The 13,747-nt window shown below is 43.0% G+C and overlaps 1 protein-coding gene across 1 annotated transcript; it reads left to right on the top strand.

The window, feature by feature from the left end:
* Positions 1-5,620: 5,620 nt before the first annotated feature.
* LOC136150037 (developmental pluripotency-associated protein 3) lies at positions 5,621-6,599 on the top strand. The gene has a single exon (XM_065910779.1). It carries the CDS (start codon positions 5,752-5,754, stop codon positions 6,241-6,243), a length of 492 nt encoding a protein of 163 aa, XP_065766851.1. The 5' UTR covers positions 5,621-5,751; the 3' UTR covers positions 6,244-6,599.
* Positions 6,600-13,747: the final 7,148 nt, after the last annotated feature.

Below are 13,747 nucleotides of genomic sequence, written 5' to 3' on the forward strand. Positions count from 1 at the left end.
CATGCACCCTTTGACCATTGTCTCCCCCTCCCCCACCATCCCCTGGTAACCAAAGCTCTATGTTTGACACCTAATCTTAAAGCACGCAGGCCAGACGGGCCCCTGGATGGCACTGGTGGGGCTGGCGCGGCTGGGGCCACAGTCTGCCCCGAAGGCTTCACTGTAAAAGAGGTTTCAAAGAACACCCCGGCTCCACTGAACATCCCTGTTCCAAAGAACACCTGTCAGTCTGGGAACTGTGAACTGGGCTGGCAAAGGCCAGTGAAAAAGTTTGCTAAGAGAAGCAGGATTGAAAAGACCGCAGACTGACCTAGACGGCTCTCCAGTACAGGGTGCCTCCACCAGTCTCCAGAGTGGGTAAACTGCACCCTCCAAGATCACTACAACCAACCTTAAACGAGTCTTGAAGCAATTAGGTTTTTTGGTTTTATTTTTATTTACAAAAGTAGAATAAACTAGTAGTAAAAAATGTTTTGCACACACACACACACACACACACACACACACACACACACAGAGCGAGTGTCCTCCCCTCATCCCTCCTACTTCTACCCAGAGTTAACTGTTTCATGGATATTGTAATAGTCTAGGGTCTCCACAGAAACAGAACCAATGGGATCTATGTGTACCAATAGGAGATATATTGGCTCATGGGAGTATGGATAAGTTCAGCAGATGAGTCGGTGATCTGGAAACCCCCAAAATCCATCAGAGTAAGATGCAGTCTGAGTCTAAAGGCTCAAGACCCAGGAAGAGTCAATGTGTCCACCTGAGTCTGCAGGTAGGAAAACAACCCATGTCCCGGTTTGGAGAGGGCCAGACAGGAAGAACTCTCTCACCTTAAGAGGGCCAGCCTTCTTGATCTATTCAGGGCTTCAGTGGCGTGGATGAGGCCAGCCCATGTTAGGGAGGGCAATCTGCTTTCCCAATTCAAATATTCATCTCATCCCCAAACACCCTCAAAGACACACCCAGAATAACGTTGAACCCACCATCTGTGTCCCAGTCAAGCTGACACATAAAAATGAACCACTTCAGGGTTTCTGTAGAAGTTTCCTGCGTACATGCCCATATGTGATACCACATATCATGATGTAGGTAGCTTTTTTCACTTTTCCACGTCCTGATGCTGCTGCTGCTAAGTCATTTCAGTCGTGTCCGACTCTGTGCGACTCCATAGACGGCAGCCCACCAGGCTCCCCCATCCTTGGGATTCTCCAGGCAAGAACTCTGGAGTGGGCTGCCATTTCCTTCTCCTGTGCATGAAACTGAGAAGTGAAAGTGAAGTCGCTCAGTCGTGTCCGACTCTTAACGACTCCATGGACCGCAGTCTACCAGGCTCCTCCCTCCATGGGATTCTCCAGGCAAGAGTACTGGAGTGGGGTGCCATTGCCTTCTCCGTTTCCATGTTCTAGGGACACTGATTCAATCTATGCTGTTCCCTGAGAGGTTTTACTTCATTGAATTTAGCCAGGGTAGAAAATTCCAAAATATAGGTGTGCCAGATGTTATTAAATCATCCTCTGTGGTGGGCAAGTAGCTGCTGTTTTTGTTTTCACATCTAATACTTCAAGCAATTTTTGCTTCTAAGCTTGTTCTGGGTCAAGACTTCCCAATTTAAAGTTGCAAGTTTTTCTAGGACTTCTCCTTCAAAATGTATATAATTGGCATTGAATTGAAAAACTTATGACAGAAATAATACATACAATTTAAAGTCTTGTAGGGCTAGAAGTGGAGAAGGCAATGGCACCCTATTCCAGTACTCTTGCCTGGAAAATCCCATGGATGAAGGAGCCTGGTAGGCTGCGATCCATGGGGTCGCTAAGAGTTGGACACGGCTGAGCGACTTCACTTTCACTTTTCACTTTCACACATTGGAGAAGGAAATGGCAACCCACTCCAGTGTTCTTGTCTGGAGAATCCCAGGGACGGGGGAGCCTGGTGGGCTGCCATCTATGGGGTCGCACAGAGTCGGATACGACTGAAGCGACTTAGCAGCAGCAGCAGCAGGGCTAGAAGCAGTTATCAGACCTGGTTTTTTTTCTTTAGCCATTCCTGCTCTTCTGAGAAACCACTTTCAGTGTTTTCGCTGTTCCCTTAGACATTTATACTTTCAAATAACACACACAAATTGATATCTCTTTATTTATCAGCTGTTGACATTATTCAGTCACTTTTTATCATGTAGATGGGTATAATTTTCCAATTTAGTCTATAACAGTTTTTACTTGAATCCTAATTCGGAATCTGTGTCAGTTAGGGCTGTGGCAGTATTGTTAATTGCTGAGTCAAGTAGTATAATCTGCTTACGTTTCCTTTTTTGAACAACTTTTGTTTCTTCTGAAATGAATACTTGAAAATTTTGCTTCAGATTCTGTGAATCAATTGCTAAATCTTCCTTAACTGTAAAAAGCCTGACAACGTAATTTTCTCCACATTTGATCTGGTCATGTCGCCAGCACTTCAGTTGTACTCTTTTCCAAGAGCCATCAGGGTCAATCCAAGTTTTACAGGGCATGAAATGTACATGATTTGGGGTGCCCTCCTTAGGAAAAGATGCAAAATTATGAATACAAAATTAAGCATAAAAGTTACTATTTCCTTAAATTAGAAAAGAAGACACAAAAACTGAAAGCTACTACAAACATCACAAAATCCAGACAACTGATATAACATTTTTAATAACCTTCCAACACACCTGTGAAATCCATTCTCCCCTGCTCCCCCGCTTTTTGGCTGCATACTTATTGTTTCCTTCTGCCTGTGACAAAGGTATTGTAAGGAGACTTTCAGAAGAGAAGGATCATTGAGAGTTTCCTCCAGCATATTTCTTCTTTACTACTGATGCCAGTGCTTCAGGGAGGCTCATGGCCCACCTTCATTCATCCCCAAGGGAGTCTACACAATGGGTGCCAACAATACCCCCAAAAGCCATGACTGAGTAGGTGGGCCAACCCTAAGAATAAATTGACTGTAAAGCAAGTAACTGGGTCCCTCTCCATTCAAGCCAAATCTGTTTTTCCAACCCAATTTCTTGGTTGGATTTTAAAAAATGCCACCTGACACAGAGGAAGATGTGAAGGAGGGGAAGTTGAAGTGGAAAGTGATGGTGGTCATCCCAACCGATTATATTATATATATAATATACATTATTATATATATTATATTGTCCTCTGGATGGCAAGGAGATAAAACCAGTCAATCCTAAAGGATATCAACCCTGAATCCTCATTGGAAGGACGGATGCTGAAGCTGAAGCTCCAATCCTTTGGCCATCTGATGCAAAGAGCTGACTCACTGGAAAAGACCCTGATGTTGGGAAAGATTGAGGGCAAGAGGAGAAGGGGGCAACAGAGGATGAGATGGTTGGATGACATCACTGACTCAATGGACATGAGTTTGAGCAAACTCTGGGAGATAATGAAGGACAGGGAAGCCTGGTGTGCTGTAGTCTATGGGGTTGCAAAGAACTGACTATTATATATGTTGTTGTGGTTGTTCAGTGGCTAAGTCAATAGTCAGTTGTTTTCATAATTTATAAAAAAAATTGTGATCATGGCCTCAGAGACGTTGTAAGGGGCCTACAGCTGGCCCCTCGAGTTCAAGGTCCCATAGACTTCCTGTTGATCTACTTCTGTAAGTTTGGCTCCCCCTTCCTCTCCCCTCCCCCTGCCAGCAGTTTTCTTGGGACAGTTTCCCACTCCTCCTGAGAAATCCCTGGACCACCTCTTTCTTCTGGGTTGGATCCTCTCTTCCCTGGATCCATATGTTCTTTGTTGGTTTATTCCTTTGTTCTGTTGAAGCATCCCCTCCTGTAGCTTCCTGGGAAAGGAATGGACTCTTGGGATAGGATTGATCGTTTGTGGAAATATGGAATTCTAGGTTGAAAATGATCTGTCACCATTTCTCACGTTTTCCATTTGCGATGTGCTGCAGTGAGAGCTGACCCTATTCTAGGCCTGATCTCTTGGACAGGAAATTCCTCCCCCACTTTGTGATGTTCCCTTTATCCCACGGGTCTGAAAATCACCACTGAAGCCTCGGTGGGGGGTTCACAGTCATTACATTCAGTTCTCTCCAGGTTTCTTTCATCTGGGAGAGAGGAAAGATATGGTGTAAGGGATGCGTGGCTGAGAGCCAGGTGCTTGGTTGTCCTTGGGGCCATCATGAAGGCATTGATGCTATTTGCTCGAGTTCTGCTCCTGTGTCCCACGCTGTGTTCTGCCCTGCCCATTGCCCTTGGGGTTCCTATGGAAACCTCCAGAGAGGTTTGTCCACATCCCCACCTGCTTTTGGTTGCTATCACTATTTTTTAATTCCAGCGGTGCCTCCAGAGGCATTCATTGCTTTGAGCTTTCCAGGTGGTGCTAGTGGTAAAGAACCTGTCTGCCAATGCAGGAGATTTAAAAGATGTGGATTCGATCCTGGGGTCTGGAAGATCCCCTGAAGAAGGAAATGGCAACCCAATCCAATATTCTTGCCTAGAGAATCCCATGGACAGAGGAGCCTCATGAGCTATAGTCCAAGGGGTCACACAGTCAGACACAACTGAGGTAACTTAGCACGCACACACTATTTTTAAGAAGAGTTTTAACCATTCTGATAGGTGTGAGGAAATATATTACTATGATCTTAGTTTGCATTTCTCTGATGGCTAATATTGTGCATCTTTTTATGTGCTTGTTGTTCATTCGTATATCCACTTTGACACAATGTCTCTTCATGTCTTTTGCCCATTTTCTAATTGGATTTTCTTTCTTTTACTGTCGAGTCTTTAGAATTCTTTATTTATTCTAGATACCAGCCTTTAGTTGAAGATATGGATTGCAAGCATTTTCTCCAAACCTGTGGCTTGTTTATCCTTTTAACAAAATCTCACGTCTTTTTTTTTTTGGCTGCATAGGATCTTATTGTGGCACATGGGATCTAGTTCCCTGACCAGGCCCCCTGTATTGGAAGTACAGAGTCTTAGCCACTGGACCACCAGGGAATTCCCAAAATCTCACTTCTGAAAAGACTAATGGGATAAATAAAAATGTGGCAAGCCCGATTAAGGAACTGAGAGACATGGCCAGGCCATTGGAAATAGGAAGTTAAGTGATGCTTTTCCTCTTTCGTTAGAAAGTTGGTTGAATTCTGCAAAGTGAGAATGATTGTTAACAAATGCTTTAATTAATACATTTAAAGCCAAGAAGAACTGAGGAATGGGGGAAATGGGGAGATATAGGTCAAAGGTCACAAACTTCTATAATAAGATTCACAAGTTTGGGAAATCTAATGTACAGCACGGTGATTATATCTAATGATATTATATCATATACCTGAATGTTGCTAACAGAGGAGTTCTTAAATATTCTCTCCACACACACACAAAAAGAAATGGTAAATATGAAATGGGCTGGAAGTAGTAGGTAATACTGTGGAGATGGTCATTTTACAACTTATAAATATGTCAGATCAACACATTGTATATCTTAAACTCACACCATGTTATGTGTCAATTATATCTCAATAAACCTGGAAAAGAAACTCAGAGAGGAGCAGGAGACAGGGAGTCAGGACTTACTAAGAGGTGATAAAAAAGAAACCATTCGACTCTCTCACTGTGGCGCGTCAGCCTGAGTTTTTTTTCCCCCCTTTCTTAGCTCTATAGTTCCTCCAGGCTTCTTTGGAGCAGTTTGGGCCTACAGCATCACCTTCCACTGGCACCCAAAGGTCAAGGAGGAGCTTCAAGCTGTGACTAGACTTCCGATGGATTCATCAGAGGATAACCCAACCTGGACCCTAGAGTCTCTTAAAACATCCATCGAGGATGCTTCCCAGGCAATGCAGGTTGCCACTCAACTCTCTGAAATGTTAGCAACGAACCTCGGTAACTTGACTCTCAACCCTAGTATCAAGTTGCCGTATCTACCAGAATACCCATCTCAACCAACCGGGCAGTCACTTAGTGAGAAAACACCAAATAGGCGGAGAGGGGTGAGAACAGTGTTGAGTGAGCGGAGATACAGGATGAGAAAGCTGATTGAATCTCTCAGACTTCGCTATGCCAATGGAGTTCCTCGTTCTGACTCTCAAAGAGAACTACAGCAGCAGAAGGACACTGAGATTCGATCAAGAATGCGAAGATTCCAGTGTACCTGTAGTTATTGCCAGTTTAAGAGAAATCCTTCTGATGATAATTATGAGAATTATTACAACACAACATACAGTAATTATGCCATGGAATCAAATGAGTCATAAACCTTATTCTTGTACTGTTTTCTTGCTGGTAATTTTAGGATCATTATGAAGCAGCTTGGGAAAGATTGTACCAATATTTTGATAATGTATATTGTAAGTTTGTCTTTTTTACTTGCATCTCTTTTCCACCTTAATACAGTTAACTTATGAGGAATCTATATGTAGCTTGGATTTGAGATGATTTGAATATACACTAGTTCCACTTTAATCTGACACCAAGAAGTACTGCTTAAGTCTCAGGTATTGCCTGTTTCTTAAACCTGAAGTTCGCTATAAGATGAAACTCAACATCAAGAATTTGAAACAAATTAACTTGGAAAGAAATGTAAAGATAACATTGGCTGGCTTGGCCAGAGCCTTATTAGTGTGTTAAATAGTAGTAAAAATTTTTGATGTGCTATTTCAGTTTTCAGTAGTGAATAGATGTGTTTATAGAAGATCTTAATAAAACTTTAGACTTATTTCAGTAACTTTAAGATAAATCCTTGTTCTTATTTTAGACTTGTTTTTGCTAGCTATGTATTAAACAAATAATACTTATTACCCCATCACGTTCTCAGGATATAAATATATCTGGTATTCTAAAAAAAAAAAAAAAAAGAAACCATTCTCCTTCCCAGACTCTGTAAGTGAGAAGTGGGGAGTTGAGATGATTTTGGGGGAATTCGTGCATGTAGCCAGAGAGTCATACAGGGGAGAGGACCGCTTCTTCGCTTCCTCTTAGCCCAATGTGTTCAGTTGCTTCGGTCATTCCAACTCTTTGCAAACCCATGGACGGTAGCCTGCCAGGCTTCTCTGTTCCTGGGATTTTCCTGGGAAGAATACTGGAATGGGTTGTCATTTCCTTCTCCAGGGGATCTTCCCAACCCAGAGTCTGAACCCAAGTCTCCTGTGTCTCCTGCACTGCAAACAGGTTCTTTACCACTGAGCCACCTGGGAAGCCCGTAGTTAAGCTGCAAACTTTGTTGGGATCCTGGAGTGCTATTTGAGAGAGGCAAGAGTGCAGGGAAGCTGTGGATGTGCTCTTATGAATTTCAAATTTTGGAGTAACAGTTCTGGGAAGTCCCAAGTAACAGCAATCTGGAATCCTAATTGGGAAAAGTGCAGTGCGTCCACTCCATGGGTTGAGACTTCAGAGTGCAGTTTCGGAGGCTCCCGCTTGTGATCCCAGGCCGCAAACTGATATCTTCAGCAGTTTGCTTGCAAAATGCAGCACTAGTTTCACTTTAACCTTGTTACAATGCAGTGTGTTTTATCTTGTGAGTCTTAGGATTTCTTTAAACCCTGAGCGGCTGGCCAAACTCCAGGGGCCCTAGAATTCCAAGACCCACTCCCTTTCTTATCTCAAGTGCTTGAGGGCAGGCATGGAATCCACGCAGTATCTGAAACTGTGTCCAGGCAGATCAGAAGCAAGGTCAAGGGTCTGCTCTCCTGTTTCTGAAGCCTGGAGGAGACATCCTCCCCCTTAATTTGCCTAACATCACAATATGCAGGGTCTTTAGATGTGGCTATCGAACTCTTAGTTGTGCCACGTAGGGTCTAGTTCCCTGATCAGGGATCAAATTCATGCCCCCTGCATTGTCAGCACAGAGTCTTAGCCACTGGACTACCAAGGAGGACGCTACACTTAATCTTTTCTTACTCTAAAAAATTTAAATGCCACCTCAGATCAAAGAAAGAACATTATCTGGATCACTGAAAGTGTACCAGGAGGGAAAGGGGCAGGGCACGACTTTTGAAAGAATGACATAGACCAAGGACATAACATATACTGATTAGACTCAAATGGGACCAAGATGGCAGACAAGGCTAGACCTTGATCCTCAATCAGCAAGTGAAATGACACACTCAGAGGTCCCTTGACAGTTCCAAGCCACTGTTAAAAGACCAAGGAGTGGTCAGTGGCCCAAATCCTGGAAATCTCCACCCCTTCCCCAAAATAATTGGAATAATCCTCCCACTCATTCAGTTCAGCCACTCAGTCGTGTCCGACTCTCTGAGACCCCATGGACTGCAGCATGCCAAGCTTCTCTGTCCATCACCAACTGCTGGAGTTTACTCAAACTCATGTCCATCGAGTCAGTGTTGCCATCCAACCATCTCATCCTCTGTCGTCCACTTCTCCTCCTACCTTCAACCTTTCCCAGCATCAGGGTCTTTTCCAATGAGTCAGTTCTATGAATCAGGTGGCCAAAGTATTGAGATTTCAGCTTCAGCACCAGTCCTTCCAATGAATAGTCAGGACTGATTTCCTTTACCATTGATTGACTGGCTTGTCAGTCCTTTACGATTGACTCAATAGCATATGAAATTACCCAGTCTATAAAAACTAACCACACTGCATTTCCTCACTGTTCTTGCCCTCTGTGATGGTCCACACACTGTGGAGTGTGCTTCACTCTGTATTTGAATAAATCCATTTCTTACCTATCACTTTGTCTCTCACTGAATTCTTTCTGTGGTGAGACATCAAGAACCCAAGCTTCACTAGGTCCTGAAACCAGGTACTGCGGCTTTTGGCTGGGTTTGAGTCCAGCCATGTTGGTTCAAGTCCCAAGCAGGGTTTTGGCTGGGCTTGAGTCCCAGCCATGTGGGTTTGAGTCCCAAACTGGCTTTTGGCTGGGTTCAAGTCCCAATCTGAGGTAAACAGTTTCAACAGCATATTGACTAAGTTCTCATTTGTTGGCTCTTTTGTGTGTGGGTTCCCAGGAGGACAGGGACAAGTGTCTGTTTCAGACCTGTGTCATGGTTGATATGTAAACAATACAAGCCTCTGTGTAACAGTTTTTGAGAAAAATTAAATAGCGATATGGATAATAAATATATTTACAAGGAATGAGTAAGAGGGATATAAATTAAGCTCCTGTGCTGAAACTAAAAAAAAAAAAAAGTTGTAAGGTAATCAGACTTGGTAGGGCAACCTTATCAAGTAAATCACACCACATATCCAAAGAAAAATTCTGCACAATTACCAGATTTAACAAATTTTTATCAGTCTGCTCCTGATGGCAAAACAAAACTTCTATCAATGATTATCCTATTCACAAAATGTCATGACAGATCTTAAGACATCAGCATCGCATAGCCAGGGGGAAAGTTGTGTTTTCTAGAGAGTTAGCAACTTATGGAAAATGCTCAAGGTTTCATTTATTTAGAGGCATAGGAGGAGAACTGTGTCATGTGTGTGTGAGATCCATATACAATCTATCAGCAAAAAATCCCATCAGTTCTACCTTCACAATGTGTTCAGAATCAAAATGTTTTTCACCAGCACCATGCACAAACCACCATCATCTCTCACCCAGATATTACAATAGTTTTTTCTTAATTTTATTGGAATCTAGTTGATTTACGTTGTGTTAGTTTTAGGTGTACAGTGAAGTGATTCAATTATATATATACTGTATATATATTCATTCTTTTTCAGATTTGTTACCCATATAGGTTATTACAGAATGTTGAGTAGTTTTCTGTGTGATACTGCAAGTTCTTTTTAGTTATCTATTTAATATGTGAAAATGAAAGTCACTCAGTTGTGTCCAACTCTTTGCGAACCCCATGGTCTATACAGTCCATGGAATTCTCCAGGCCAGAATATCAGAGTGGGTATCCTTTTCCTTCTCCAGGGGATCTTCCCAACCCAGGGACTGAACCCAGGTCTCCCACATTGCAGGCAGATTCTTTACCAGCTGAGCCACTATGCAGTACTGTGTATATATGCTCGTCCCAAGCTCGTAATTTATCTCTCATCCCTTCCCGCCACCACCTCCCCACTCTGGTCCCTTCTCATGAAATTCACAAGAGTCACGTTGTCACAGTTAAAGTGTAAATCAGCTCACTCAGTCCTCTGCTCTGACCCCTACAAAGCCTGCCCCTCTAAGTCAAATCCGTGACAATAGCCTACAGGCCCTGAAGAGTTGGAGCTCCAGGATTCCTAGCTGAGCCTCATCTACTTCTCCCTCACCTCCTTTGGGCTTTTGCTTGGATATCAACTTCCCACTAAGATTATTCTTTTGAAAAAAAAAATTTATTTTTTATTGCATCGGGTCTAAGTTGCAGCATGCTGGATCTTCTGTTGCTGTGGGCTTAGCTGCCCCAAGGCATGTGGGATCTCAATTCCCCGACCAGGAATTGAACCCGTGTTCCCTGCCTTGGAAGGTGGGTTCTTAACCACTGGACCACCAGGGAAGTCCCTCAGTAAGGTTGTTCTTGACCTCCTAGTCTTGACACCCTGTTAAAAATTGACCTTATTGTACCCACCTCCTTGCTATATTGTCTTCCTTAGCATTTATCACTGTGTGACATTATACGTGTTTTACTCACTTATTCTGTTGATCCATCACCCACTAGAATATAAGCTTTGTGACCAGGTCGTTTCTCACCTGTTTACTTCTGTAGGATGTCTCTTCTGAAGGAGGGGCCCTGGCATATTGTAGACATTGTTGATGAAAATAATCAATAAGCCATCATAAGAATAGAATTCTGTTTGAGCCCAGCTGAGGACTATAGCCCCGAAGTCAACTTCTCAGATTTCTCTGAGAAATTAACTGGCCCGGAGTTTCAGCACAGTTTGCTATTGTGTCAGAACATTAAATAATTCAGAAATACGTTTCTTCAAGGTTTTAAAAACAACCAGACCAAAACATACACAATAAGAAGCATGGCCTTGGCACCTGGGAAGGGAGTCTTATGCTCAAAGGAGGAGCAGCACTGGCATCCCAGGAAGAGGAGAATTTCATCTTTATTTTTGACATGGACATTCTTTGCTTCTGGTCAGTGCGCTCTTCCCTTTAAATAATTAAAGTGGATGCATAATGTGTATTTGATAGTTCACAAACACACTGTCATAACTTGGCCATAAAGTTCAAGTTAGCTCATGAAAAAGCCAGAATGACTTTCCCATACCTCCATATGTGACATTTTCTTTTATTAACACCCAATAAATATTTTTGAATGGACGTGTAAATGCTTGTGAAACCGATTGGTGTCATTTCAGGTGGGCTCCAAAGAGCTCCAGTATTGTAGTCCATTATGTCTCAGTGCAGAGAAGAATTCAGCAAGAGCAAAGTGGTAGATAAGCTATTTATTAGACTAGGATACTTGGGGGCCTACAAGCGTGTGGGTGAGAAATGCTGCACCCTGAAAACTTAGTGGGCTGCAGTTTTTTAATCGAAGGGAAAGTAGTGGAGGGGGAAATCCTTCTTTGTCTTTCTTGAGTAGACGTCATGCTTCCATCACCAGCTCCTTCTCCAAGTTGAGCAGGGGAGTTTCCCTGTCCCTGTGTGGTCAAGCTAGGACAACAAATTATTGTTTCTTGTGTATTCAGAGAACACGTACCAGGGATCATTAACTCACTGAGTTCACTGGACACTCATTACGTAGGTCTTATGCAACCATTGTTTTATTGTTTTGGGGCATGTCCCGTGCTTCTGTTGCATGGTTCTGTTGCTAAGCAAACCTGCTTTCTCAAGTAATCATTAACTTATAGGGGTCTCCCATATTTTTCCACTTACAAACCCTAGTGGGATTAACTATTTAATCACCTATTTTGTCTCTTCATTCTGTCCCTACCACTTGGATAAATGAATGGAGAAACATACCATGCTCTTTGTGGGGAAGATTCAATAAAGCAAAAATTTGATTATCCCCCAATTAATGTGTGAATGCAAAGCAGTACTGGGGTAGACACAAAGATAAGACAGCCAGACCTCACTTCCAAAAAGGACTTGGTGCCCAGTCATGGGGTGTGTAACCTGTGCACACAGCCCCCTCCCCTAGGCTCCACCCCTGCTGTGATAGCCATATCAGGTAACTGAGGGAGATCAGGTAATAAAGGCCCCATTTACGTGCAGCAACGCGCAGCTCTGACCGCCAATGCAGTGTGAACCCCTAGAAGCCCCTGTCGGATGGGCTAAAGCTTTGTGGGATCTTTGTAACTCTTTAACGTCCCCCTCTACCACCACCTTCTTTCCCCTTCCCTTCACTGGTTCTGATCCCTAATAACTAAACTGTACCCCAAATTCAGTCTCCACATTGATTCCCAAAAACCCAACCTGTAACAGATATTAATCAAAACACCAAATAAATGCAAAGCAAGAAAGCCAAAGACAACTGGAAACAACCTAAATGTTTATCATAAGGGAAAAAGCTTAGTCAATAAATTATGGCACAGCTTATTAAATGAGATGAAGTTAAAAAAGGAATAAAGGACATTTTATGAACTGATGTGGCCACATATTCTTGATACAATGTTAAATGAGTTTTAAAATGTAATTATCAGAGCACAATCCCATTTAACTAGAAAATAGAATCTGAAATGTATTTGCTTTCCTTCTTCCCTTTTTAAGATACTAAGAATCTTTCCTATGAAAAGATTGTGTGTGTGAATTCAGGGAAAACCCCTTAGAGGGATTTAAGAGCTGACAGGATTAAACTGAACCCCTTTCATGAAGATAGTATATTCAGAGAGAGCCCAGGCTAAGGTGTGGGGCAGCCCTAGGCTGGAATTCTGGCTCTTAAGCTTACCAGGCAAGTGATCTTGGGCAAGTCACAGGATGGTTCTGAACCTAAGTTCTTCATCCGAAATTCCTCCCAACAATCTTGTGGGAATTGAATGGTTAATGCAAATGTCTGGCACAATCCTCATGATGGATTTGATGCTCAATATATTCTGTTCTTTCTCCTCGATCTTCCCTTCCCATTCCAGCCAGGAGATCCTATTCTCTGCCACCTCTTCCCTCCTTTCAAATGAAATGAGGATGTGACAGGGAAAGGCCAATTCTCACTCCATGTTGGAACTGTTTCTCTGAGTTGGATTTTGTTATTATAATCATACATAAAGACCTACCTCAGAGCATCTGCCCCTCTGCCTGACTGTTAAAGGGTTCAGGACCCTGTCCACCTGTGGATGGAAGGAAGAAATCAACACATCCCCACCTGAGGTTTGCCATTCTAGGAGATATTTGCAAGACTAATGGCCTTTTTACTTTGTTTCCTCAATCCTTTCCTGACCCCATCTCTGTTCTATAAAAGAAGATGGTTATTTTGAGACATTATTCCGCCATCTTCTGGCATTCCAGCACCTTCTTTCTGAGTAAAGTCTTTTTCCTTGCCTCAACGCCTTGTCCCTGTCATTCAGTGATCAGAACAAGCTTGGACTTGACAACAAGGACATCTGGCCAGAACTCAGGGAGCTTTCTGGCTGAGGCCCCAGAGGAAGATGCCAGGGGCCCTGGGTCAGGATTGAGCAAGAGCAGAGCTCCTCTGAACCTGGGTTTGCAATGAAGGAGACATCAACAATTCCGAGATCAAGGAACTGAAAGGAGGTGTGGGACAGAGCAACACTGGAACTCTGGTTCCTTCTGATCCAGTGTTTCACTGCCAAATAGTAAAACTGAGGAAGTCACAGGAGGTCTGAAAAAGCCCAGCTGCCCCACACACGCCACCTCTGCCTGAGTTTTGATTTCAATTCCTTCTTATTAGTTACTGTCCCCAATTGAGGAAA

Source organism: Muntiacus reevesi, chromosome 18, assembly GCF_963930625.1.
Source record: "Muntiacus reevesi chromosome 18, mMunRee1.1, whole genome shotgun sequence".
Classification (NCBI taxonomy): domain Eukaryota; kingdom Metazoa; phylum Chordata; class Mammalia; order Artiodactyla; family Cervidae; genus Muntiacus; species Muntiacus reevesi.